The following is a 27120-nucleotide window of genomic DNA, read 5'->3' as shown; positions in this document are numbered from 1 at the left end:
TGCAGAACAAAGAAAATGTGATTTAATTCTACAAATTTACAAACAAAAATAATATAAAAACAGAATGTGGAAAACCAAATAAGATGAGGAACTCCAGGACGGGGGTGTCCCCTGGCAGCACAGCCTCGGCAGCTGCGGCAGTGCTGGGGGCAGGCCCTGGTCTGGAGGGGTTGGCTCCCACCCTCAGAACTTGAGGCTGAAGCCAGGGCCTGCGGCCGAGGCCCCCTGGTTGGTGGTGGTGAGATGGAAGCCAGTCTCCTTCAGGTCATCGTCGCCCTGTGAAGCGAGTTGGGCACTGTGAAGACGCCCCCCAACCAGCCCCACCCATGGGATCCCCCCAGCCCTGGCCCCTTACCAGCTGGCTGTAGCCCAGGCCTCCCTCGGGGGGCCGCGGGCTCGTGCCCCGCTTCACCCTCTGCTGCTCACTCTTGGCGGGCCACGTGGGGAACATGGAAGGGTCAATGGGGAGGGGGGTCTCGCGGAAGTACTCGTGCTTGAGGCCGTCTTCTGCATTGATCCTCCTCCCAGGGAAATAGGTCAGGAACCTGAGAAGGACAAGGGAGTCTGGTGTGGGGCTGCCGCGGGGCCCGGAGCTGAGCCTGTGCTTGCTGGGCCGGTCAGCCACACTGGAACCAGACCAAAGCGGAGGGTGACAGGCCCAGAGAGGTGCCCATGTGCCCCACTGAGCTGTCATGGTCCCCTAAGGATGGGGTGTGAGTGGGCACAGCTCAAGGTACGGGGTGCCAGGCACCAGACAGTTCTAGAAGGGAGCAAGCTGGCAGGCAGATCTGGGACCAGGAGCTGCTGTGGCTGCAGAGATGGTGACACCCACCCCACCAAGCAGCACATGGACCTACTTGTTCATGAGGTCAAAGCCCTGGTCTGAGAGCAAGGCCCCAAAGCGCTTGCGCAGGTTGTTATAGGGGTACTCGCTGAAGGTCATCTTCTTGACCGCAGGCAGGTCACTGTAGCCAGGCCAGATTTTCTCACTGGGGGTCCCCAAGTCCTAAAAGACAAGGATGTTTACAATGGCCATGTCACTGTTATCAGGATAGGCCACGAAGAGGCCACACAGGGGCCCTCAGTCAGACACACACACACACACACACACACAGGCACCTTGCCCCATTGCTCGCAGTACCTGTGCAACCCCAGCAGGACGCCTGTAGGAAGGAGCCTCATGTCCATGGAGAGACTGTCACGGCTCTGGCCCCAAACCCACCTTAAACACTTTGTTGATCTGGTCGATTTCTGACTTCCCGGGGAACAGAGGTTTCTGAGTCAGCAGCTCTCCAAAGATGCAGCCCACCGACCACATGTCGACGGCCGTGGAGTACTCCTGAGAGTCCAGGAGACACAGCTCAGGGGGCCATTGGGGGCTGTTGTGGGGGCAGGGGAGGCTCCCAGACCCTTAGGACTCACCTTGGCACCAAGCAGCAGCTCTGGGGCACGGTACCACAGGGTCACCACAACCGGGGTGTAGGCCTTCAGAGGGGATCCATACTCCCGCGCCAGGCCAAAGTCACCCACCTGCAAGAACAGAGGGATAGGCTGTAGGTAGGAGCCCCATGGCTGTGGCCGGGAGCCCCATGGCTGTGGCCAGGTTGGGGCACCTGCAGGTGGGGCTCACCTTGAGGATGCCGGCGTGGCTCAGCAGCAGGTTGGACGTCTTGAGGTCTCGGTGCAGGATCCAATTGTCGTGCAGGTGCTTCACCCCACGTAGCAGCTGGATCATCAGGGTCTTCACCTCCCCTGGGATGGGACAGTGACAGCATCACATGCAGGTTCCCTCCCCTCAGGCAGCCCTCAAAGCCCCCGACACAGGATCTGGGTCCCTCGAGGGTTATTACTTGCACCAGTAACAACCAGAGGCTCCTTGGGAACATTTATCCTGGAAACACTTATCCTAGGAATGCTTCCAGCCCAGGGTGGGCCTTGCACACATTGAGGCCACTGCGGCGAGTGTCCTGGGATCACTGCAAGGACATTGCTCCTGCGTTTGCTCGAAGAGCCCCCCCAGGGACGTGGTCAGAGGGCACGGTGCCACGCTGACGTCTAATGAGTAACCTGAGGGGTATCCACACAACAAAAGAGCTCTGGCGGCCCGTGGCCTGGAGGGTGTGGGCTGCAGCGGTACCTGGCAGGAAGGGCTGCTTCATGGTCTCCATCAGGCTCTTGAGGTCGTGCTCCACGTAGTTCATCACGATGTAGATCTTGTCCATGTTGCTGCCCACGACAATTTCCTAGGGAACAGGCTGCAGGTCTGGGTGCTGGGCCTGTCCTCAGGGACCCCGCGCCCACCCCTGCAGCCAGCGGCTTTCCCAGGAAACCTGAAATCCAGGGCAGAGTCACTGTATGACAGTAAGGACCTATGAGGACATTTTTGGAGGCTCACGTGTAGCCTCCCGGGGACGGGCTCCCCCACCCTGCCCCGGACGTAGTGCGTCGAATGCGGGGACGGTCCTCACTCTGACAGTGACGATGTTGGGGTGCTGGGCCTTGAGGATCGTGTTGATCTCCCTCAGGGACGTGATGGGGAAACCTTCCTTCTCTTTCTCCATCTTCAGCCGCTTCAGAGCCACAATCTCATCTGTAAGACCGAGGTGTGGGTCAGGTGCTCAGAAAGCCCCCACGCGAGCACGTCAACGACTTGACAGGTTTAACTGGGACTTGCTTTTTGCTGACAGAGCACGTGTCAGTCCACAGTGAGTCAGTGTTCACTGACAGCACGAATCAGCACCAGGAAGAGAAGCCCCAACCTGTGGTCCTGTGGAAGCTGAAAGCGCCTTCTCCCATTCACCTACACAAGCGCAATTCCAAAAGCTCGTGGAAAATGGAACTAAAGAGGGCCGGCCCGTGGCTCACTCGGGAGAGTGCAGTGCTGATAACACCAAGGCCCCGGGTTCGGATCCTATATAGGGATGGCCGGTTAGCTCACTGGCTGAGTGTGGTGCTGACAACACCAAGTCAAGGGTTAAGATCCCCTTACTGGTCATCTTTAAAAAAAAAAAAAAGAAAATGGAACTAAAGGATAATACAAATCGTCCCACGAACCTTCTGAAGGCTCCTCATATCGCCTACTGTGATCACAAGTTTGCACATTGCACCTCTACCTCAGCACGCCAGAAACACTGCCGGCAGCTCAGGGGACTTCCCAACAAAACCAGCCTTGCGCACTGGGTGGGGAGTCCACGGCTCCAAGGCCTGCTCAGGTGCCTCGCTCAGGACTGATGCTGTGGGGACGTACACAGGGCACAGCATGAGTCAGAACCACATGCCTGCCAACCACAGAGCTCTCCGCAGCGGGGAGTTCCAGCACACACAGTCCCATACTCCCGTCCCATCACCGTGGAGTATGGTGCCTGCCATCCCAAGTGAGCAACAGGCCCTGGGGTCAGGCTGACTTCTGGAGGCGCTGAAGGGTCCAACCTCTAAACAGCTGCTCAGGGTGCATCACCTACAAGTCACAATCTGGTGCCGGCAAGGTATGGTGTGGCCCAAGGCATGGCACCCAGGGTAATTGCAGGGCAAGGACAATTCCAAAAATCCGAGGGGGCCATGTGGATGTAGCTCCAAGTTCAAAAACCTTGTGCAGAAGCTGCGCAGGACGGAGGCACAGGGCACAGTGGCCCAGAGCCCAGGCCAGGCTGCTGTGGCTCTGACCCAAGCTTCCGGCTTGTTGGCCCTGCCATGGTCAGCTCCCTAATGTCCCTCCCTGTGCACAGGAAACGTTCCAAGGCTGGGCTTTCACAGCCCCAGGGCGCAGCCTGCTGACCACTGCTCCTCAGGAGGAACTTGTTCCTGTCTGAGGAAAGGCCAGAGCTGGTCCTGATAACCAGGTCAGGCTCTCTGGGCCACCCAGTCCCTGCCCCCATCTCCCCTTCTCTCTGAGGGACTGCCCTCTGCCTCTGCCCACCTGTTTTCTTGTCCTTTGCTCTGTAGACCACCCCATAGGTGCCTTCTTCGATCCTGTTCAGGCACTGGAACTCCTCTACGCTTCGGCAGCCCTGGGGGAAGCAGCGGCAGGAGGCTCAGCAGCCTGAGAACACACTCGGAGGGCACCGAGTGTGCACATGTCTGTTTCCTTCTGAGGCCATGTGTCACCAGTGTCAACAAAAGCCCTTCCAACTGTCCCTTTCGAAGCAGGTGCATCCCTTGCCCATTGTATGAGTGTAACTCTGAGGACAGGCTCGGCCTGACCCTCACTACACAGGTAGGCTGGGCAGTGCCTCAGGTGACAGATAGCAATGACAGGGTACCAGGCTCTGCTCTCAGCCACCTGCCCTGTTCACAATTACCGAAGTGGAGAGCCTGCCCTGGGGTGGGGGTGGGGGAAGGGCCTGACCTGCAGGGCCGGCAGGTACTTGGGCAGCTCCTGCTTGAGCTCGATGGGTGACAAGGCTGGGGAGTCAGGCACACACTCCCCCTCGGTGAGGGCGCTGCTCTGCGGGGTCCCCTCGCCCCCTTCTTCCTCCCCTTCTTCACTCTCCCCGGAATCTCGGTCGAACCGTGACTCTGGAACTTTAAAAGTTGAACCTGATTATGGGACCAGGAGCAAGCCACTCAACCCCTCCTGGTCTGGTGAGAGGCCGCATGCACGCAGGACACCGCCTCACACAAGGTGCTGGCACCAAGGTCTGTGGCTCCCAGAAGGCTGGGCTGAGACACAGCCTGAGCCAGGTGCTCATCTCCAAGGAAATCACAGGGGTATGCTGCAGCGTGGGCATGCTGAGGCCCCACACCCACCAGGCCCTGAGGACACAGCCTCACTGCCTGCTCCAGGCTGTGCCAGGCCTCTGCCTCTAGTGACAGGTCCTGGTCAGACCTGGGAACTACCATCCACCTTATCCTCCTTCGGCATCCAGTTCACAGCGTGAGCTCAGAAGATGCCACTCAGAACTGCTCTTTCGTAAGTAATGTTGGCCCTGTGGGCACAGACTGCAAAGGGCCACCACGTGGCCTCAGCTCTTGGACACCACCAGGAGCCACGCACGGCCACACCACAGCTCTGCCGGGCTTGGGAGGCCTCTTACCAACCAGGACGTGGTTTTCATCTTCTCCCTCTTCATCGTCAGTCATTTCTTCCTCACTCACTTCCTCTGCAAAAGAAACGGGCACCTGCTCAGGTCCACGTCGGGCGGAGCACTGGTCTGGGAACAGCCACAAGCAGCATATAAGGGCGGCTTCAGCAAGAAGTGCTCTAAACAGTCAATTTGGGTCTCACACGGGTCCCAGTAACAAGGCCTTTTGAATTTTGAAATGTTCTTAAATTAAACTTCAAATTGCTTTTCCATAGTTTCTAAACTCCCTACGGCACACGGGGCTCCCACGTGCACACACCCGCGGACTGCTCCGACGCCGCCTCCGAGTTGCTGCCCGTCTCCTCCCCTTCCTCTTCCTCCTCCTCCTCTGACTCCTCGCTGGAGCTCCCCTCCTCTTCTTCCTCTTCCTCCTCCTCCTCCTCCTCCTCTTCCTCCTCAGAACCTGATGCCGATTCCGCTGTAGGAAGCAAGCAGAGGTGAAGGTAAGCTCAGCTGCCCCTGGCAGAGCAGTCAGGCCCGGGCCAGGGGGCTCAGATACCTGAGGAGGACTCGGCTGAAGTGGTTTTCCTCTCGCTGTCGCTGACGTCCTGTAGGTCGGACAGCAGGTCTCTTTCCTCCATTTTCTCTTCTTTCACTTATGAAACAAACCATCAGAGGAAAATTTGGGAAAATGTTTTTGAATAAACAAGATGATGCCATCTGAAAATTCAAGATGGCATCTTTTACATAACGAGTAACTTCACTTTGTGTGATAATCAGCTCATCCATGCACATCTAACTGGAAGAACAACTCCCGAAAGGACCGGTTGCAAGTGTCTCAGCTGATAAACATGTGACCTGACTGCACGCACATGCTGGCAGTCCCTCTCATCTCACAGGAATCCTGTGACCAGCATATCATCTTACTGTGAAAAAGAAACTACTCAGCTGGGCTTTCCTTAAATTAATTTTATAAATTGTTAAAGAAGCAAATTTTTATGCTCAAAAATCCCCCAGGAAAGACTCAGGCCACACTGGCCTCCAAGCACGCGCTGGCCTGGCCTCACCTGGCTTCCGGCTGTCCCCCAGCTCTAGCCGCTCCCGCGGTGGCCGCAGTGGGCTGCGACTCCAGTGGCTCGCTTTCACTTTGTCACTGTAGTCCTCTCTTATCGTCCGGTGATGAGCAGAAACTGGTGCACACACAGGACAGAGCAGAGACATGCTGGCAGCACAATCCTTCCAACAAGGTCCCACCCGAGGCAGTGCTATATACATGCTCCCAGAAAGCGTGCACACAGCTGCTGGGCCCAGGGTGGACAGAGGAGCCTGTCTTCCACACAGCTGGGACCTGTGAACTAGCTGCTGCTTCTGGTCACAGAGGCAGCAGCCATGGCTGCCCCTCCCCTATAGTTATAGCGAATTCTAGGGGATTTCACCAGTGCCTTTTGAGCCCCTTTGTTTTTATCTTTTCCCCTTCTGGGAGCCAGACACTCAAGGACAAGGACATCCAAAAGCACCTGGAAAATTAGAAAGTGACTGCACATGCCCAGGGAATGGTGCAGGCTCAGAAAACACCTGAGAAGACCCTGAGTTGACACCTCAGGGTGACACTCGGCAGAGACAGCCACCAGCACTCAACACGACAACAGGAATACAGCAAGCCCTGGAGGAGGGGAGGATCTAATTTCCAGATGTCCACATTATTAGATTCAAATCACTGATTTTCAACAAAAATCACAAGACATACAAAGAAACAGGAAAGTATGTCCCATTCAAAGGGAGAAAATAAACCAACAGAAACTGTTCCTGAAAAAGACCTGACGGCATATCTCCTAGACAGACTTGAAAACAGCTATCTTAAAGATGCTCAAGGAACTAAACGCACCAATGGAATCACCATTGGGAAAAAAACAGCAAAGAACTACAGGAGGATGTGGAGAAAGTCAAGAAAACGGTGTATGAACAAACAGGAAATATCAACGAAGAGGGAGAAAACCTAAAGAGAAACCAGAAAGAAAATCAAGAGCTGAAAAGTACAATAATTGAAATAAAAAGTTCACTAGAGGGATTCAAAGGCAGAAGGAAAAAAAATCAGTAAACTTGAAGACAGGAAAATGGAAATTACTGTGAAACAGAAAGAAAAGGTTCAAGAAAAAGTGAGCAGAGTCTGTGGGACCCCTGGGACAGCACCAGATGGACCAGCCTAACGTGTGGGCCTCCAGGGAGTGGAAGAGAAAAAAGGGCAGAGACAAGTAACTGAAATAATTCCTAAAAACTTCCCAAAAGTGATGAAGTAAACGTTCAAGAGGCCTGAAGAACTCCAAGTAGGACGAACTCAGAGACCCCCATAGAGATGCATTACAATCCAGCTGCCTAAAGAGAGAAGAGTCTCAAAAGCAGAGAGAGCGGGGCGACCCTGTGGCGCACTCGGGACAGTGCAGCGCTGGGAGCGCAGCGACGCTCCCGCCGCGGGTTCGGATCCTATAGGGATGGCCGGTGCGCTCACTGGCTGAGCGTGGTGCAGGCGACACCACACCAAGGGTTGCAATCCCCTTACCGGTCACGAAAAAGACCAAAAAAAAAAAAAAAGCAGCGAGAGCAGCAACTTGTCACATGCAAGGACCGATCACCAGCAGATTTCTCATCAGACGCTTTGGAGGCCACGGCCGGCCAGTTAGCTCAGTGGGTTAGTGCACGGTGCTGATAACACCAAGGGCCAGGGTTCGACCCCTGTACCAGCTGCCACAAAAACCAAAAGCAACTTGGAGGCCAAAAGAATGATACATTCAAAGTGCTAAAAGAAAAAAACCCGTCAACCAAAAACCCTTGATCTGGCAAACTGTCCTTCAAGTGAGGGAGAATTGAAGACATTCCCAGATAAACAAAAGCTGAGGGAGTTCATTACCACTGGACTGGCCCTGCAGGGAACGCTCGAGGGAGTCCTACAGGGTCAGCGAAGGCACAGGGGACAGCCACTCAAAGCCGCGTGAAGAAACAGAGATCTCAGGAAAGGCAAGTCCATGGCCAATTGCAAGCGCCAGCGTTCCTATGACCACAGTTTGTAACTTCACTTTTTATTTTCTAACTTAAGAGACCAATACATAACAAAAGTTAGCGCTACTGTGACAACGGTTTGTCACTCCAGGTTTTGTTTTCTACATAATTTAATAGGCAAATGCATTTTAAGTTACCAGTTTATATTTATGGACACACAATGTACAAAGATGTAACTTGGTGACATCAACAACTGAAAGGGGTGGGCAGGGAGCCACTAAAGGAGCAGAGTTTCTGTGCTATTGAAGGCGAGCTGGTAAAAATTCCCATTAGTACATTATAACCTTAGAACGTTAAACATAATCCCCACGGTAAACACAACAAAAACAGACATACAACACACACAGAAGGAAAGGAGAAAGGAATGTGAACGTTTCACTACAAAAAATCAACTGAACACAAAATACAGTGATGTAGGGAATGAAGGACAAGGCACACAGCAGGACAGAAGCCAGGCCCTCCTGACGAGCCAGTTTTCAAAAAGACGGACGTTCTGAAACACACTGCAACCAGGACAGACCCTGAGGACTTTGTGCTGGTGGAATAAAGCCATTCTCAGAAGACGAAGACTGCATGATCCTACCATGCAAGAACCGAGGGCAGGGAGATCACGTGGTGGTGCCAGCAGTGGCGGAAAGGGCAGGGCTTGTTTAATGGGGACAGACTTAGTTTTGCAAGATGAAGAGAGTTATCGAGATGGAGGGTGGTCATGGGCACACAACAATGTGTGTACTTAGTACTTTAAAAAGACAGTTAAGGGCCGGCCTGGTGGCGCACTGGAGAGTGCACCGCTTGGGAGTGCAGCGGCGCTCCCGCTGAGGGTTCGGATCCCATGTGGAGACCGGTTCCCGCTCACTGGCTGAGCACGGTGCGGGCACAACACTGAGGGTTGCAATCCCATTACCGGTCAGTAAAAAAGACAAAAAGGAAAAAAAAAAAAAAAAAGACAGTTAAGACAGTAAATATTGTGCTATATGTATTTTATAACTATATTTTAAAATTGGAAAAGCAAAAGGAAGGGGCAAAGAAAGCCCACAAGCCAAACACCCACCTCTCACAACACATGCCTGAGTACCAGCGGGCGGCAGGTGCCCTCGACACCAGCATCTCTGCAAGGAGCCAGCCTGGCACACAGCCCTAGGTGCTGCTCAACAGACCGAGCCCACAAGCGGCCTTGCCCCAGCTCTATTGTCCCCCTTCCTTTGCTCTGCCTCTCAGGGTGTCAGGCCCAAGGCTCAGCTCAGCTCCTGGCAGGTGTGAGCTTAGGCAGGAGCCACGGCGGCCGTCAGCCCTGCGCTAGCTACGGTGCCACCAGCCACCCCAGTACCTTCCCTGCGGGCCTCGCGCTCCTTGCGCCGCTCCTCGGCGCGCCGCTCGCGCTCCTTCTGCTCCCGCTGCTCCTTCTGCTGCTCCCGCATCTTGCGCTCCCGCTCCCGCTTCCTTTCCAGCTGCTCGAGGCGGTCCCTGAAAGCAGCACGTGCCAGCTTTTCTACCCCCTGCTTTCTGCTCCAATTTATAAACTGCCTTTTTTATTTGTTAAACCCATAAAGGGCTTTTTAAAAGTAGAAGATAGAAACACACACATTCCGGGCCGACCCCGTGGCGCACTCGGGAGAGTGCAGTGCTCGGAGTGCAGCGGCGCTCCTGCTGTGGGTTCGGATCCTATGTAGGGATGGCCGGTGCGGTCGCTGGCTGAGCGCGGTGCGGACAACACTAAGCCAAGGGTTGCGATCCCCTTACCAGTCACAAAAAAAAAAAAAAAAAAAAAAAAAAAAAGAAACACACATTCTCAGAGCCCTGCTCCTAGCACGTCACAGCAGAAGGTGCAGTGCTGGCGGGACAAGACACCACCTGGAGAGACAGACAAGCCACTGGTCCTAGCACACTTCCGCTCAAGTGCTCTACTGAACCACATCAAGAATTTACCCAGGTACATATGAGAATCCCATTTAAATCCAAACTGATCATGAGATAAACTTGCATAAGCTACAAACGAGGGCAGGAGAGCCTGTGGGAAAGACTCAGGCCCTGAGGCCCCTGTGCTGACCCCTCCTCAATGGACTGTCCGGCAGACGGACCTCGCCATTTCCCACCTATGGAGGCGAGCATATGGGAAGGGAGGAGGAGTGTGGACAGGCACAGGGACTACAGGAAGCACCAGTGACCAGGCAGTGTGTGTTGGCTGTAACACAAAGTGGCGAAACAGCTAAAATTGATCAGTCGGAGCTTCTTAAGTTTTCATGTTCCTATAAAGTGCAAATACAACCTAGAAAGCTAATATGTTTTTGGGGGGTTTTTTTTTTTTGTCTTTTTCGTGACCGGTAAGGGGATCGCAACCCTTGGCTTGGTGTCGCCCGCACCGCGCTCAGCCAGTGAACACACCGGCCATTCCTATATAGGATCCGAACCTGCAGTGGGAGCATCGCTGCGCTCCCAGCGCTGCACTCTCCCGAGTGCGCCACGGGGCCGGCCCTAAAGCTAATATGTTTTTAAAAAATGTATCATTATACACGCAGAGAAATGATCAAACAGAACGAGGCCCACAGTCTAGGCAACGGTACTGTACTCCAGTTGACCTACATCAGATGTCCCCGCTGGAAGAGGTGGGATGAAGGGTGCCAGGGTCCTAGGAACTACTCTGCAAATTCCTGAGTCCGAAACCATTTCAAAATAAAAGCTGTGGTACAGCTGACATATAAAATTCAGCCCTTGAATAATTCTTAATAAATTTACAATGTGGGCCGGCCCGGTGGCGCACTGGATAGTGCGCCGCTTGGGAAGCGCGGCGGCGCTCCCGTCCGAGGGTTCGGATCCCACATACGGACCGGCTCCCGCTCACTGGCTGAGCGAGGCGCGGGGGCAACGCCGAGGCTTGCGATCCCGTTGCCAGTCCCCGGTCCGGTATGGGGGCAACACTGAGGGTTGCGATCCGTTGCCGGACACGGAAAAAAGACAAAAGACAAAAAAAATAAAAATAAAAAAAATAAATTTACAATGTACAACTGTCACCATGAGCCAGTTTTAAAACACCCAGCACAAACCTCAGGCCCATCGGCAGTCTGTCCCCATCCCTATACCCACCCCCCACCACTCAGCTGGTTTTTGTCTGCTTTGGAGCTTCTGGACATTTCTGCTTGCTTTGGGTTAAGTTTGCTTTTCTTTTTCTAGTTTCTCCACGTAAAAGCCGGGGTTATTGATCTGACAACTTCTTTTTCTGATACAGGTGCTTAAAGCCATATGTTTTACTCTAGCACTGCTGTAGCTGCCCCCCTAAATTTTGACATTGTTTTCATTTTGTTCAAAATATTTTCTATTTTTCCTTGTAATTATTCCTTTGAGCCATAGGTCACTCAGAAATATGTTGTTAAATTTCCTAACATTTGCAGATTTTCACAGATTTCTACTATTAATTTTTTAATTAAACAAATTTTTTTTTCTTGGATGGCTGGTACAGGGAAGGAACCCCGGACCTTGGTGTTATCAGCACCACACTCTGACCACTGAGCTGATCAGCTAGCTCTCTATCACTGATTTCTAACTTAACTATTTTGCGGTACAAAGGCATACTTTGTACCACTTCAATTCTTTTGAGACTTTTTATATGGTCTTGCATGTGATCTATCTTGGAAAATATTGTGTGCTGTTGAAAAGAATGTACATCCTGCAGCTACAGGTGGAGTGTTGGTTGTATTTATATGTCAGTCAGACCGAGCTGATTGATAGTACTTTCCAGATTTTCTGTACCTTTGCTGATTTTTGCTAGCTGGTCTATGGACAACCAGAGCACAGTACTGAAATTTCAGCCCACAGTGGGTGAATTCTCCATCTGAAACATCTGTTCCTCCCTCTTCTAGCTTTGTTTGCTTCGTGCACCTTTGTGCTCTGTTGTCAGGTATGTGTGTTGCTAACCTCTTCACCATCCTGCTGCACTGGCCTCTTGGTTATTTCAAAATCTTTTTTGTTCTAACATTTCCTTTTTTGCTGGATAATAGCACAGCCGCTCAGGCTCTCTTATGGATGCTGTTTGTATGGCTGTTTACCTGTTCTTTTACTTGTAACCAGTTGTCTTTGAATCTAAGTTGTACCTTTTATAGACAGCATATAGCTGTATCTCGTTCTGTCAATCTATCATTTTCCATGGGGTATAGACAGTCCTTGCAGACAGTGCAGACCATTTCACATTTAATATAATTAGGGATATGACTACATTTACTTTTGGGGTTTTTGCTGTTTTCTCTAGCTCCCCCCTCCCCCGCCGTATTTTTATTTGTTTGTAATGCATATGCATTTAGTACACCATGTCATGGCTTTTTTTTTTGCATTGGTTGGTACAAGGGATCTGAACCCTTGACCTTGGTGTCTCCAGCACTGTGCTCTCCCAAGGGAGCTCACCGACCAGCCCCATTCAGTGTACCATTTTAATTACTGTCATTTTTATTTTTTATAAAGTTATTTTCTTAGTGCTTGCTCTAGGGATCAAAATATGCATCTTAGATGACTAGTAACTTAATTCTGTAAAATGTAGAACCTTTGTTGTAATAAGGCTCCATCCCCTCCCTTCTCCTTTGTGCAATGTATCCATGTTGTATATTACATGACAATATAGTGTTAGAATTATCTGTACAATTGTATGTCTTGTAAAAGTTAAGATGTCAGAAAAAACATATTTATAGACTCTTTTAACTTAACTTATGCATTTACCATCTCCACGGCTTATCTTTGCTTCCTGTGGATTCGAATTACCATCTGGTGTCATCTCCACTCAGCCTAGAGCTCTTCCTCTGGTATTTCTTCTGAGGCAGGGCAGGTCTTGCTAGTGAATTCCACAGTTTTTGTTTATCTGGGAGAGTCTCTGACTGTGATGTGACTTTGTATCCATCCTACTTGAGATTCATCGAGCTTTTTGTATATATAAATAAATTTAAAAGAAAAACAAACTTGAGAAGTTTTCAGCCATTATTTAAAAACATATCTTTCTGCTTCTCTTTCTCTCCTCTCCTAGGACCCCCATCACGTGCATGTTGTACCAGGGATGTCGTCCCACAAGCCTTTTAGGCTCTGTTCATATTTCTTCTTTTATCCTTCTGTTCTTAGATAATTTCTACTGCTCCGTCTTCAAGTTCCTTGTTTTCAAGTCCTCAGTAAACCCAATATCAGGAACACTCAGTGGCATTTTCTTTATTTTTAAAAAATCTTTCAAGAAATCAAAATCAAACACGGTTTCTACTGATGCTTTCCTTTCTCAATACGGGTCACATTTTCTTATTTGTTTGTATGTCTCAGAATTTTTGTTGAAAACTGAGTATTTTAGGTAACAGATTATGGCAACTCTGGACTCTAATCTTCCCTCTCAGCTGTTGCAGTGTGTTCAATGACCTGTCTGGTCTACATCGGTAGTCTGTCTCCCTCACAGGGTATGGCCACTGTGGTTTTCCCCTATGTGCTTACTTTTATCTTCAAGCTTAGCTTCCCAGGGGTCAGCACTGCATCTGCACAGCTTAGCGATTAGCCAGTACTGGAAAGAGACTGGGCTCAAACACCTTGAGCCAGCAAAGCTTCCTCTGCTGGATCTGCATATGGTGGCCTGTGCTCTCTCCACTCTCTGCTGCACATCTTGGGCCAGAAGTTGTTTGTCGCCAACCACAACTGCAACCTCGTGCTGGCAGAGCCCTCAGCCTTCCCTTCCTGCCCTCCTCTGGGAGCATCACTCCCACCAATGCTGCTGCTCCTGGGCTAAACGGCCAGATTCCTACTGTTCTTACCCACAGTTAAGCAGTTTTTCAAGCCTAAATGCTCCCCAGATTATCCACTGGTCAGTTTCCAGAGCGCAGCTGTGTTTGGTTGGTCAGTTTTGTCCAGCCTTATAGCTGCTTCTTGGGGAGAGGCCCGGCACAGTCGTACTGGGCCCTAGCCAGCAGCCTGCCCAACACATGCCTCTTGCTCCTCTGCCTGCCTTCACCTTCCAAGACATCAACATGGAAGCCCACATTTAGTCTACCAACCTTTACTTCTATCCCATGCCCCCTCGCTGGACAAGGCACACTCAATGTCCAGCAAAGGGTGTTGCAAACATGGACATCTCACACACTAAGAGGAATTTGGACACTCTGAGAGCTTTGCTTGCCCACACTGGTCTCACACCTTGACCTCTAGGCCTCAGCATCTCCCACAGCCTTCCACGTCAATGAGAATCAACACTCCTCTCACACCCTTTCCTTACATGCTGTATGGTCAACCTGGCTGCTGGGAATGGCCAACACCATCCGCCCTTCCCTGTGGAAGATGTTGACATTAATGAGATAGAAATAAAACACATGTATTTCATAGGGCCAAAGCCTATAGCATAGAAGGACCAAAGTGCTCAGTCTAGCCTGTAGCGTAGAAGGACCAAAGTCAAAACCCAACCCTTTAGAAAAACATGTAGAAATACTAAGATTAGAAAAAAACCAAAAGACTTTCACAGGACTAAAGATTTTGATGTACATAAGAGAATTTGAAACACAACAAAGTGACTGCTCTGGGGGCAGTTGCCCCTGCTGCAGCTAAACCTAAATGCTGGGAAAGCACGTGAGCTAAAATTTTCAAGGATATTCTGCTGGTTAGTGCTTGGGGGACGTTCCACATCTCACTTCAGCTGTTTCTCTGAGTTTCTTGGAGAGCTACGCGCTACTACAGTGATCATCTCATTGTTTCCTTTTGTACATCACATGGCTTAGTTCCGTAACTCCTTTTGATCATAAATTGCTTGAACTATTTTAAGTTACACCCACTTTAATGAAGATCATCATGTAGCCAGTTCGTTTATGTTTTCACTATGATTGATTAACTACCCGCGTTTCTTCTGTAACTTTGTCTTTACAATAAAAACTAAAACAAAACCCGACTCGGGGCTGTGCCTGGGCTCTTCCTCTCTTGAAGGAGTTTTCCCTGGGTGCAGTCCCTTCAGGCTTCTCATTGCTCTGAGTCATCTTTTGTGTCTCTGTCACTCTGCGAGAGGTGACACTTCCCCTTCAGGCTCCTCCCTCCCCTGCAGCAGCCCAGCTCCCAGGCTTTCTCTGGACATGACCTCAATGCACAGAGGTGGCCCTAGCACTCACACCTAGCTTACGAACCCTTTTCTGGGCCACAGAGAACAGACCTCAGGCTAAACAGATGCTCTCTCCTGGCAATCAAAGCTTACAAAGAAGCACTTGGACACTAATGCCAGGAGTCCGGTATCCCAGCTCCCAGACTATTTCAAGGCTTTTAGGATCTCCTTTCTTCTTCTTCTTTTTCTTTTTTTGTTTGTTTGTTCGGCAGAACCAGAGTCTATTTCTGATGTAATCCAGAGAACCCTAAGCAATCCATTTCCTTGGTCTTCCTGGCCTAGACCACCCAGAACAGAGCTTGATACAGAGCATGTACTCAATAAATACCTGTTAAATAAATACATGATGAATCACCCCACGCCACCAACCTTGCTTGAGTACTGATCCCATGACAGAATTTATAGACGTGGGGGCCGGCCTGTGGCTCACTTGGGAGAGTGTGGCGCTGATAACACCAAGGCCACGGGTTTGGATCCCTACATAGGGATGGCCCGTTAGCTCACCTAGGAGAGCGTGGTGCTGACAACACCAAGTTAAGGGTTAAGATCCCCTTACTGGCCATCTTTTAAAGAAAAAAAAAGAGTTTATAGATGTGGACTTGGCTTTCTTTGAGATGACTCCACTCTTTACTAGGGCTTGAAAACAATACTACTGAGCACACGTAAAGACATCACCTTCCTTGCAGAGGGAGCTTCTTCTCTACATCCTGCTGGTCAAGGCCAGAGGCATCGATAGCTCCTGTCCTCCCTGCAACCAGCTAACAGCTCCGAGGGGATCACTTCTCCCCACTGTAGCTTCCTTTCCACATCCCCTATCACATGTCTAGCCAAAACCTTCATTTCCCCATGCCCGAGTTCCTATCTTGGACCTCCTGAAATACTCTTCCTTGTGACCCACCTCATGGTGACAGTGGGTCTCTGTGCGAGTTGGGACCCTGCTCGGTTTGGCTCCTGATGACCTCCCCACCAGCCTTCACCGAGAGGAAGCCGACATTAATTATCCCTTTCCATCTCCCAGGTGCAGTGAACACTCACTTCCTTGGGGACAGTTCTTTTGGTTAGCCCCCCAACGTTCACTGTGCCATGTTTCTGTGTCCATATGCCAACTCTGCACCAAATCTGCTTCTTATTGCCAAATCCTTGTTCTGGCATTACCTGGATAGGACAATGAACACCACAAGCTTCCACTACAGCTCCTTAACTAACCAAGCCCCCTCACCTCTCTCTCCTGGAATGTTCTCTTGCCAACTCCCTCCTCTTTTGTCTTTCCCACTCCCGGCGAGCTTTATCCTGTTCTTCCCGGTGCCGTTTCCGCCGTTCGTGTTCTCTTTCTTTTTCTTTCACTCTAGCATGCTTCCCTAATGAGAAATAAACAGTGTCATATAAAGAAACTTAACTTCCAAGAACTTACCTTAAAAACAAATTAATTTAAGTCAAGAAGAGAAGAAATATTTAAATAATGACTTGAGAAAACAATCATAATTTTATGTTTAATAAAAAGCCGTGAAGGTATAAAACTCTATGTAGTAAGCTTCCAATTATAAAAAAAGAAAAACAATGTGGTTACTGCTGAATAGAGAATAGAACTATAATTTTCATGCTCTCCTTTATTAATTTTTTATACTGAATAAACTACAATTAGAATACATTAGTTTCATAAAAAAAAAACATTGATAAAAAATACAGAATGCAGCTTTGCTCCCTTTAGGGGGTTTCCACATCATGTTATAAGATCATGTTAATTAATCAATGGCATTTATAACAATGAGATTTAAATCAATCCCAAGGTCCACTTTTCCCAATATCCCTAAGAACTTCTTGAACACTGGCATGAGATCAAACCTCTAATCAAGCCAAAGCCCTTACTTGAACCCAGCCGAACACCTATTTTTTGGCGTTCCCCCCCATACTTGTTGAATTAAGGCAATGTTATAGGTAAGCGAACTACTCCAGAAGAATACAATGGAAAACACCATAAGCAAAACACCAAAAAACACCAAAAGAAAAATGAAACAGCTATTCCAAATGATCTACAATAAATTTATGCCTTTAGCTAAAATTTTATTTCTCTTCTCTTTCAGCTGTGCTCTGGAGAAGGCAGCAGATTATGAAATAAAAAACAAGCCACATCTGAATATCATATAAAAGAAAACAAACACTTCTGTACCCCCTTCTGCTGAATGGCTACGATGCCTACGTTTCTCTTTTCTCTTCTCGTCTTTCCTGTGATGAGCTTTTTCTTTCCGAGACATTTGCTGGGGTGGTTTGATAGCCAAAGAATCATCTTCCTCTCCTCTGAAATAAGACAAAAGCACCACACCATGCTTGAGAAACGGGTAAGGAGCATCAGGGTATATGAAATTTCTCCAACCCAGAAAAATGCAGGATTCAGGACAAAGTAAAGTGGGACCCAAACCATCACTGAAAAAATTACATTAATTTTGAAACTTGTGCCATCTGAAGGTTCAGATGAAAAATGTGAGAAGTCTATGTGGTGTGTGGAACAAAAATGCCTGTCTGAGGCCACTTTCGGGAGTGAGGGGCAGGCTCATTGTCTTCAGCATTTTATTTAGATCTTCATTTAACTGGTAGAATTGAGAACCAGACATAAATAAACCTCCAAAAAGAGATCCTGAAAGTCACTTTCTGCTGAGGGCAAGCATTCACGGAATAAGCATGCAGAAAAGCTGCCTTCTCTGTACCTCACCAGCCAAGTCAGCTTTCTCCCAGGCCAGCTGGGCCGGCTCTGCCCTCCCTTCTGGGAACACCAGCCAGGCCCTTGTAAGTCTAACCCAAGGCTTTTCTGTAGGACACCTTGGCCTACCTGGGAATGCTGGAAATATGTTGTTAAAGGAATCATGGTGTTGAGAGAAAAAAAAAAACAATCTTTTAAAAGCTGCCATCTGAGGAGATGGCTTCTGTGTACTTACACCATATGCCAGAATACAATAAATAAGCAATCAGAAAATGTTCAAGTATGAAAGGACTTCTTCTTCTCCGCCAAAAGCACTGCTCTCTGAAGGAAGCTGGTTTCTCTGTAGCTACACCAGCTAGCTATTCAGAAAGCTCACTGGACCTGGTTTTGAAAATAAAACATAGCTAAAATCCCAGGAGGAGTTATTGTGCAGTATGGAGTACTTAGTCTTTCTTATAGAGAAAAAGAAAAAGTTATCTGGTACCGAAGGGTACAACCTACAGATGCTCAGGTACCACCCGGTGACTTCTGTGTGACATCGCAAGGGTGTCAAGGGCCTGTTTTTCTAGAGGCTCACTATCCTGACTGTGGTGGTTTCATGGGCATGTAAAAATGTACACTTTAAATGTGGGCAGTTCACTTCATGTCATTTATTCCTCATAAAGGTGTTAAAAAATGTCCTGCAACTTTATCAACCTTAATGATCCCCAAGGTCATTTAACAGTATCTTCAACTGATTCTATGTGACCAAAACTCTGGGAAAATTCATATCCTAGGTTTCTCAGGATAACCATTGTACCTTAATTTCTGGTGGTGTTTCCTTTAGTTATCTGATGGTGGGTATATGAAGGAAACAAATAAGGAGCTATCGTGGCACAGGAAGAAACAACAGAGCATACAGGCCTTGAAGTGATCAATTCTGATAAGTGGCCCCCTCAGCTATCAACCAGCGTTCTACTTTGGTTTATTTAAGCAAAATTTTAGACAGCAATTTTATTAACCATTGTAACATATAGCAAACATTTAAATGTATTATGTAAATGGTGCTGGCTTGACTGAAAAATTCCTAAGAAAGGAATATGTCTGCATGTGTCCCCCAGAGTTCATGTGCTGGAAACTTAATGCCCAAATGCAACAGTTGAGAGGTGGGACAGTTAAGAGATGATTAAATTTTTCCTGTTTGTTTTGTTTTTTGGCAGCTGGCCAGTAAGGCCTTGACCTTGGTGTTACAACATCTCACTCTAACCACCTGAGCTAATGGCCAGTCCTCTCCCCCTCTCTCCCCCATCCTCCCGCCCTCCCCCTTGTCCCTGGACTTCCCAGCCCCCAAAACTGTAAGAAATGAATCCATTCTTGATAAATTACCCAGTCTCAGGTATCCTGTTATAGCAGCACAAAATGGACCAAGACATGAAATAAACCTAAAGTCACAACACAAACTTTTTCAAAGCAACACTAAGAAAGACCAGCCAGGACCACAGCAGTGTAGAGTAGTGCCCAGTCGTCTCCCCACTCGCTCCTCCCCTTCTTCTGCTTTCTCTCACCTGTCTTCCATGGAGTCTTCTCTTCTATACGGCGAGTTCCTTATGGTGATCTCCATGCGGTGATCTCTCAGCTCTCCCTCTTCAAGGGAATCCCGTTTGGAATCCCGGTCATCAGACTAAATAGCAAGGAGAAAAAAGTTATTCAGTTTCCTTATAGATAAATGTATTTTTAATGATAATCAAACCTTGCCAACATTCAAAATCAAACTTTCATGTACACTTTGAATGGACTAATATAATAATATTAAAATCTTTTACTCAAATTCTATGACATTAAAATTATAACTCTCTGGGGCCAGCCCGGTGGCGCACTGGAGAGTGCGCCGCTTGGGATTGCGGCGGCGCTCCCGCCGAGGGTTCGGATCCATGTGGAGACCGGTTCCTGTTCACTGGCTGAGCGCGGTGCGGGCACAACACTGAGGGTTGCGATCCCGTTGCCGGTCCCCGGTACGGGCGCGACACTGAGGGTTGCGATCCCGTTACCGGTCAGTAAAAAAAAAAAAAAAAAAAAAAAAAAAGACAAAATTATAACTCTCTGTAACCCAAAACCTGAAACTACAAATTTAAAACCAGCATATATGACAAGGGACATTAGGCTCTCTGCCATGTATATAAGTTGCTTATATGGGCCAAAATTGAACAGTAAGGCATATTTTACACACCAAATACATTGCAACACCTCATATAGGACGCACAAATACCTCAAAATGATCTCTCACTAATCTTATCAGAAGAGGTATTTCTACCAGTGCCTCTTATCAAATCACTAAAAAGCTTTTCTGCGCATGTTATGCAGATGAAGAAAGCAAAAAACACTGGAACTAATTTCAAGGCAAGTTCCCACTCTATTAAAAACTCTTGGAAATGACACTATGAACACACTAATTATGAAATCAGAAAAATTAGTCCAATTGTACTAATGATTTTAGATTAAAAATATTTTATTCTCCATGTAGATATGTTCTAGATACAGCTTTAGTGTGTTATTGATCTGCCTGCAATGTAAACAGAGAATTTAAATGTTTTTGTTAATTTTTAGAATAGATTTTGGGCTCACCTGGGACATTTGGAAGTACAAAAGAACTTCACCGAAGAAGCGTTGTTCTAATGAAAAAATGAGGGCAAAGAAATTAAATCTCCTTTAAGAAAACCACTTACTTAAAAAACAAGGCTTACATTTTTTAAGCGTTTTATCTCTGCTTTCTCCTCTTGTTCCTTCCTTCGTTTCTTTTCCTGAAGAATTTCATCTAAAGTTTTCACCTTCCAAGAGTCCTTTTCATCACCCATTTGAGTTAAAACGCTGCAAAAACAAACACATTTCAAGCTACATGAGAACACAGCAAGCTAGGGTTTGATGCTCTGTTGTCTCTGAACCCTCAGGCCTGGTCATTTGAGCACCTCAGAACTAACCACTCGTTACCAGGGCTGAACTCTGAAAAGCGCCTGCTTGGAATCAAATCTCTTTTTTGTCATTATTGTACGGTCCTGGGCAGCTCACTTCACCTCAGTTTAAAGCGGGAGTACCAGCACCCCCGAACCAGTACTACTGGGGGACGAAGAAGGCCGCCCACGCAAAAGCGCCTCACTCGGTGTCTGGCACTCATCAAGCACAGTTCTTCGCCGTCAAAAGAACTTATTAGAGACCTTTAGGGCTAAGTGAAGCCACTGGCCCACGGGAGAGCTGTCCTCCGTCACGGGCGACAGGAGAGGCCTGAGGTGCCACCGGCTCCGAGAAGGTGCGCGCGCCCACACGGACCTGCCCCGGCGCGGGCTCGTGGCTGCTGGGTTGGGTCATGTAAACCCGAGGCTCGGCCCGGCCGCCTCCTGCCCCCGAAGTTGCGCGCGACACTGCGCTGCCGAGAGGGAAGTCGCTCGCCCCCGGCCCCGCGCCGTCCACTCACCCCTGCGCCGTCCCCGCCGCCGCCGCCGCTCCCGGAGCCTGAGAAGAAACAGCGCCCGGCGCGCTCCAGGAGCGTCGTTACTTCCTGCGTCCGCACAGGCTGATGACGCACAAGCCGGGCGGTGTCGGACCAGGGCTCGCCCCTTCCTGCTTCGGCGCGTGCTGATGATGTAAGGCCAGACAGCTTCCGGTCTGGGACTCAGCGGGGGGAGGTACCCCCCGCGACACTTCCGGCTTCGCGGGCCGCTCGCTCCGCTGTCCTTTTCCGACATCCCGGGCATGAGCCCGCCGTCTTTCGAGGGGAGGGAGCTTGTCCGCCCGCCTGCTGCTACGGGAGCCCGTGGTCTTGGCCGGGGCTCCCACACGGGCCTGGGAGACCAAAGCCGCGTGGAGTCTCTCACGATAAAGGGCCAAGTCACCAAGACTGACCCCCCGAGAGGTCAGGAGACAGGGTCATAGCCGGAGCCCCAGGCAGGCCGGTCCCCGCTTGGTTCCGCTCCCGCTTCCCTCAGTCCTTCCCTCTGGAGCCGCCTCTGCCCAGCTGCGGGAGCTCTCGGGAGCTCTCGGCCCGTGGTCTGTTGACACTTCAGCAGGGCGCTCACGGCCTACGCTCTGCAGCAAACGTGAAGCCAGTTGGGCGCTAAGAAACGTTGGAGTGAGCAGGACCGAAGCCATGTTGGGACCTAAAGCTGCCTGCGCTGCAGGGCGGGGGAGGATTTTTAAAAGGACAGTTTTTGGGGGCCGGCCCGGTGGCGCACTGCTACAGTGCGCCGCTTGAGAGCGTGGCGGCGCTCCCGCCGAGGGTTCGGATCCCATGTGGAGACCGGTTCCCGCTCACTGGCTGAGCGAGGGGCGGGCGCAGCACCGAGGGTTGCGATCCCGTTGCCGGTCCTGGTCCGGTACGGGCGGGACACTGAGGGTTGCAATCCGTTGCCGGACACGAAAAAAGACAAAAAGGAAAAAAAAAAAAAAAGGACAGTTTTTCAGTTTTTTTTCTCTCCACTCTTGCTTCCAATCCCCACTTTCTTATCTCGCTTGCTAAGTAGGAAAACAAGGCCGAGAAGCTAATTAATACTTTGCAAAGCTAACGTTCTTTCTTTGAGATTTGTAGGGTTTTGAGAAATGATCAAGGCCAAACGACTGAAGCGGACCTTGGGCACTGGCCAAGTCAACCAGAGCAAATCAAAATCAGGCAGGATCCTGAGATAATAGCGAAGATGAAAAGAGAAACCAGATGAGGCCTTGGTGAGATCTTGTACCTGACCCATAGAAATGGACCCCTCATAGCTCACGTCTCCTGCTCTTCTGCTTTTCACCTCCCACATTCCATTCCCCCAACCCTTCTTTTAAAAACTCCTCAGTAAATGTAAATCTTTGAGATGGGACAGTCTACCATCTCCTTCAGCTGAACACGTCTGCTTTTCTAACACCAGCCATTTGACTTCTGAGTTTTTTTCTTTCCTTTTCAAAGGGGTGGGCAGCCAGACCTGAGTCCAATAACAGTAAGCCCCCCTCACCCCTCCCCAGTGCTCAGTTTAACTCTGCATTTTCAGATAAGGAAAGAGGGAAGTCTTGCCTCCTAAAGCCACACATTTGGTTTTGCCTTACAAAAGCAGGACAGGTGGAGCTTTGCAATGTGATTTTAAAGCTGGCACTGAGGTAGCGGTTCCTAAAACTGCTTACTCAAAAGTCACTGGGGGGGCCGGCCCGGTGGCGCACTGCTACAGTGCGCCGCTTGCGAGTGCGGTGGCGCTCCCGCCGAGGGTTCAGATCCCACATACAGACCGGTTCCCGCTCACTGGCTGAGCGAGGTCTGGGAGCAACACCGAGGGTTGCGATCCCGTTGCCGGTCCCGGTCCGGTACGGGTGCGACACTGAGGGTTGCGATCCGTTGCCGGAAATGGAAAAAAAAAAAAAAAAAAGTCACTGGGGAAGGTTTTTCAGGGTCCTGACTCCCAATACCCCACTCCAAATCTATGGAATCAGAGCCTCCAGGGAGAGACTGATTGAATGAGAAATTACCTTTCATATGTCAGGTTATTCTGCGGGTGTTTTTTTTTTTTTTTAATAGAGAAATGATTATTCAGCATCCTGAAACATGGGGAAGAGACTATGGAAGATAACCACCCATATTTACTTGGCCCGAAATGGGAAAATGTAGAAGAATGTGACAAGAAACTGCATAGAACACCAAAAGGGCAAGGGGCACTGGAATTTGTTTTCCAGAATGAAATGCTTACTTTGTCCATGTACCTCTAATTTTCTTCCTAAGTTCTCAGCAACTTGGGAAAACCTTCACTCTTTCCTCCCTTCATGCTGGAAAGTGGTGAAGGCAATAAGAAACCAGCTCTGATTGTTTCAGGAGCATCAACACAAGAGTTACACAGAGGAGCAACAAAGTACATATTTAACATTTATTTTACTTTTGCAGAACAAGTCAGAGGCGATTGCTACCATGGCTGCATAATTTAGACAAAAATAATCGGTAGATATCCAAAAGATTAATAACTACACAGCATCAATGTATTACTACAGCAGGATTAACAATGACTCACTCAATTATTTAACAGAACCACTTTCTAGAAAGTGCTAATCTAGTTACCTAAATACTGAAATGGGAGACATACCAAGCACTATAAACATTTTCAATGATGTACTTTTAGTTCTCCACAGTATTGTTTGGTATAAAGCAAATATAATTTGGCTCTGATGTAGATGATTATTGATATACTTTTCAAGTTTTTCAGTGTGGGAAAGTCACCCTGACTGTGGCCCTCTTTGAAGTGGAGCCCACAACATGCCTTGAGCAGGTGTATATCCATCAATAAACAGTCTAATAGGAAATCAGCTGAATGCTACTTTTCACAAGTGAAAGCAAAAAACAGACCAAAAAAGGCTTTCCAAATGAGTTGGCAGTCTGAGCAAGGTTCCAGCAGCCATCAAACTCAGAATCAGAGCCCCCAGGAAAGCTGGAAGAAATACTTCAGAGCCAGCAAAGTTGAAGACTTCTGAGCTCTGAGCCGCAGTATCAGCACACCCTCCAGGATGCACCCCAGGGTCCTTAGCCAGGACAGAGGAAACAGCCAGACTCATCAGGGGAGTTAGGACATCCTTATTTATAAACTAAGAAAACAAGGAGGCCTCAACCAGGGCATGAACATATGTTGGGAAAGAATAAAGCCCTTAGTACAATGTTGGTCAAAGGCAAAAGAGGAAGAGTGGACTTCTATCTGTAGTAACATCCTGTTTACTTTTTCCAACCCAGGGAAACAGTGAAAGTACTTTGGGGCCTTAGAAAGCACTTCCCTTGGATGGATATACGAAGCCTTGCTGTTGGTCTCTTAGCCCCACTGACTCGTCTAAGTGACTGTCTTGAGGAGTATCACAGCAGGAAGCAAAACCCACTGGATTTGTGACAAGTATTTTAAAGGCACACCACAGAGCAGAGCTGTTTGGCTGATACTCTTTACACAGCATGTTTTCTTACTGTTTTGGATTCACCATGTTTATTTTTCTCAAATTAAAAACACATTTTGAAGGCTGGCCCGTGGCTCACTTGGGAGAGTGCGGTGCTGATAGCACCAAGGCCACGGGTTCGGATCCTATATAGGGATGGCCGGTTGGCTCACTTGGGGGAGTGTGGTGCTGACAACACCAAGTCAGGAGTTAAGATCCCCTTACCAGTCATCTTTTTTAAACAAACAAAACACATTTTGGATGGTGCAAAAGTATTCTCAACTCTTCAAGCAGTCAGATTATCTTAATGTTGATACACAGGAAATTATGACCATCAGAATATTTTATTTAAAAAAAGCTTTTTATATCATTCAGTAGTGGAAATTTCCTTGAACGTTAGAGATCTACACATCTCTAAGGACCTATAAGCAGATGACCCAACTCAGGTCTGGCTCAAGTGTTCTGTTTGTTTACAACAACCACGGACACAGGAGGAATTAGCCCAATGTGAGTAAGGACACCCAGTGTCAATGTTTCTGTGAGCACATCTGTGACAGTTCAGTGAGAGCATACTACTCTACAAAAGTACTAAACAAAGTTAATAAAAACATATTGTGTCTGTACAGTCATTAAGCAAGTGGCCACGCCAGGCCTTGCATTTTGACTCTTGGTACAAAGCTGTCCTGGAAATGCCGCGAGAATTGGCGGCTGGGGAGGGGACTGGGAAAGGAATGCTCGCCTGGCAGGGCCCAGGGCTGGCGGCTGCACAGGTTCCTTGGTCTTTCCTGCAGGAATGAGGAAAAGTCTCAAAAGCAGCTTTACAGGAAACTGCCTCATTTGCTAACAGTTTAGGAATACCTTTGATTTGTTTTTGGCCCACAAATTTAGAAAATCAAAACAGGCTGAGAGCTGCTTGTGAGGAGAGAGGGAAGGGGCACATCAGATGGGTGGCTTCGTGATTCCACACGGGATGTGGGACCAGAAATTCCAAACAATACTCGGAAACCAGGCGCCTGTGCCTCTGGTTATACTCAGACAACCGTCTTTGTGAAGGACAACGTGAGAGTTCTGCAACTGGCCGTTGTGGCCCCTCCCTGTGCATGTCCCTCGGTCAGCAGCTGGCTGAGCAGCCATATTCCCGAGGGTGGAGGTGGACAGCGCCACTGCCAGGTAGGGGGATGTGTTCACTCACAGATCGATGCAACATGCCACCACCCCAGCCACCATCAGAGGATTTTCTTTAGTTTTGTTTTTGGGGAAAGCAGAAAACGGAATGGAAACAGAACCAGGGGGGAGTCACAGTGAAGGTGAGCTTGGGGTGCAGGTTGGCATACCTGGCCCGCCTTGGGACGAAGGAGGTCAGCTTCTTTAAAAAGGTGGCTTGTAGGGCCAGCCTGGTGGCACACTCGGTAGAGTGCGGCGCTTGGGAGCGCGGCGGCGCTCCCATCGAGGGTTTGGGTCCCATATAGAGACCAATCCGCTCACTGGGCGTGGTGCGGGCGCGACACCGAGGGTTGCGATCCCATTGCCGGTCGCGGTACGGGCGCGACACTGAGGGTTGCGATCCCGTTACCGGTCACGAAAAAAGACAAAAAGGAAAAAAAAAAGGTGGCTTGTAGGTTCAAAGGCCTCATTTTGACCCATCATCATGGCAAACCTTTTCAAGTAGGGAGAACTTAATGAGATGTAATTATTGCTCTTTGCTTCAGACAGATTTTATCTGCAGGAGAGGATATTTTCATATTTTCTAAGTGGGAAGCCAACTGGAAAACCAGTGAAACGATTGTGGGCACCAAACACCTGAACAGCTGGGAGGAGAGATGGGATGTAGGGAACGACCAGTGCCTGGCAGCTGCACCTCGCAAGCCCTGGGCTCAGGCGGTGAGAAGGTCCCAAAGGCCAGCTGGCAACAGACTGCCCAAATCAGAACCCCCTGAGGCTGCAGGAAGAGGAACAAAGCAAGGGGTCAGCAGCCTTGGCCTTGCACAGTGCCAACCCTGCCTCCTTAGCCCTGCAGGCAAGTGACGCTGATGAGGGGGGACAGGCTCAGCTCACCCAGTGGCCCCAGCCTGTGTGTCACAGTCCCTTGGAGCCGGGCTGTCAGTGCAGAGTGTGGCTTCCCTGATGTTCACGGTGCTCTCCGGAAGGAACTTCTGTACAGGTGTTTCCGTTGTTAAAAAGCACAGCCTTCCTTTCCCAGCGGCCAAACTGCAAACACTGCGGATGCCCTGCAGGCGCTCCCTGGCACCTGCTCACTGGGGAGTTTCTGCAGGTAGCTGGGGGACTGAGGACGGTGTGCTTCCAGGACGCCAGGCCCGGCCTGCAGGAGCCCAGAGCAGCCTAACTCCCACTGCCAAGTCCAG

General features: G+C 49.3%; 1 protein-coding gene across 5 annotated transcripts; it reads right to left on the bottom strand.

Annotated features, from left to right (window-relative positions):
• LOC103599718 (cyclin-dependent kinase 11B) lies at nt 1-21389 on the bottom strand. Of its 5 annotated transcripts, none has more exons than XM_008583871.1 (20): nt 21303-21389; nt 20578-20701; nt 19402-19517; nt 17330-17457; nt 16382-16520; nt 9403-9539; nt 6089-6211; nt 5581-5676; nt 5341-5499; nt 5034-5099; nt 4346-4521; nt 3917-4007; nt 2469-2590; nt 2138-2243; nt 1631-1752; nt 1423-1530; nt 1223-1339; nt 858-1006; nt 356-545; nt 1-276 (listed from the first exon to the last, which is right to left on the bottom strand). In XM_008583871.1, exons 2-20 carry the CDS (start codon nt 20686-20688, stop codon nt 184-186), a joined length of 2349 nt encoding a protein of 782 aa, XP_008582093.1. In that variant the 5' UTR covers nt 20689-20701; nt 21303-21389; the 3' UTR covers nt 1-183. The 5 variants fall into 5 exon arrangements, with proteins under 5 accessions (XP_008582093.1, XP_008582095.1, XP_008582096.1 ...); XM_008583873.1 differs by having other exon boundaries at nt 4346-4515; nt 21303-21388; XM_008583874.1 differs by having other exon boundaries at nt 17360-17457; nt 21303-21379.
• Nucleotides 21390-27120: the final 5731 nt, after the last annotated feature.

This window comes from Galeopterus variegatus, unplaced genomic scaffold (assembly GCF_000696425.1).
Source record: "Galeopterus variegatus unplaced genomic scaffold, G_variegatus-3.0.2 Scaffold3068, whole genome shotgun sequence".
Taxonomy (NCBI): Eukaryota; Metazoa; Chordata; class Mammalia; order Dermoptera; family Cynocephalidae; genus Galeopterus; species Galeopterus variegatus.
The sequence above is the reverse complement of the archived record's forward strand: the minus strand, read 5'-3'. Positions and strand labels throughout refer to the sequence as shown.

Coding starts and splice junctions, on each gene's coding strand:
- LOC103599718 (XM_008583871.1), bottom strand. CDS start 20,688: ATGGGTGATGAAAAGGACTCTTGGAAGGTGAAAACTTTAGATGAAATT. Junction 4,522..5,033: donor TGAAAACCACGTCCTGGTTG/GTAAGAGGCCTC, acceptor CAACTTTTAAAG/TTCCAGAGTCACGGTTCGAC. Junction 4,008..4,345: donor AGTACCTGCCGGCCCTGCAG/GTCAGGCCCTTC, acceptor TGCTTCCCCCAG/GGCTGCCGAAGCGTAGAGGA.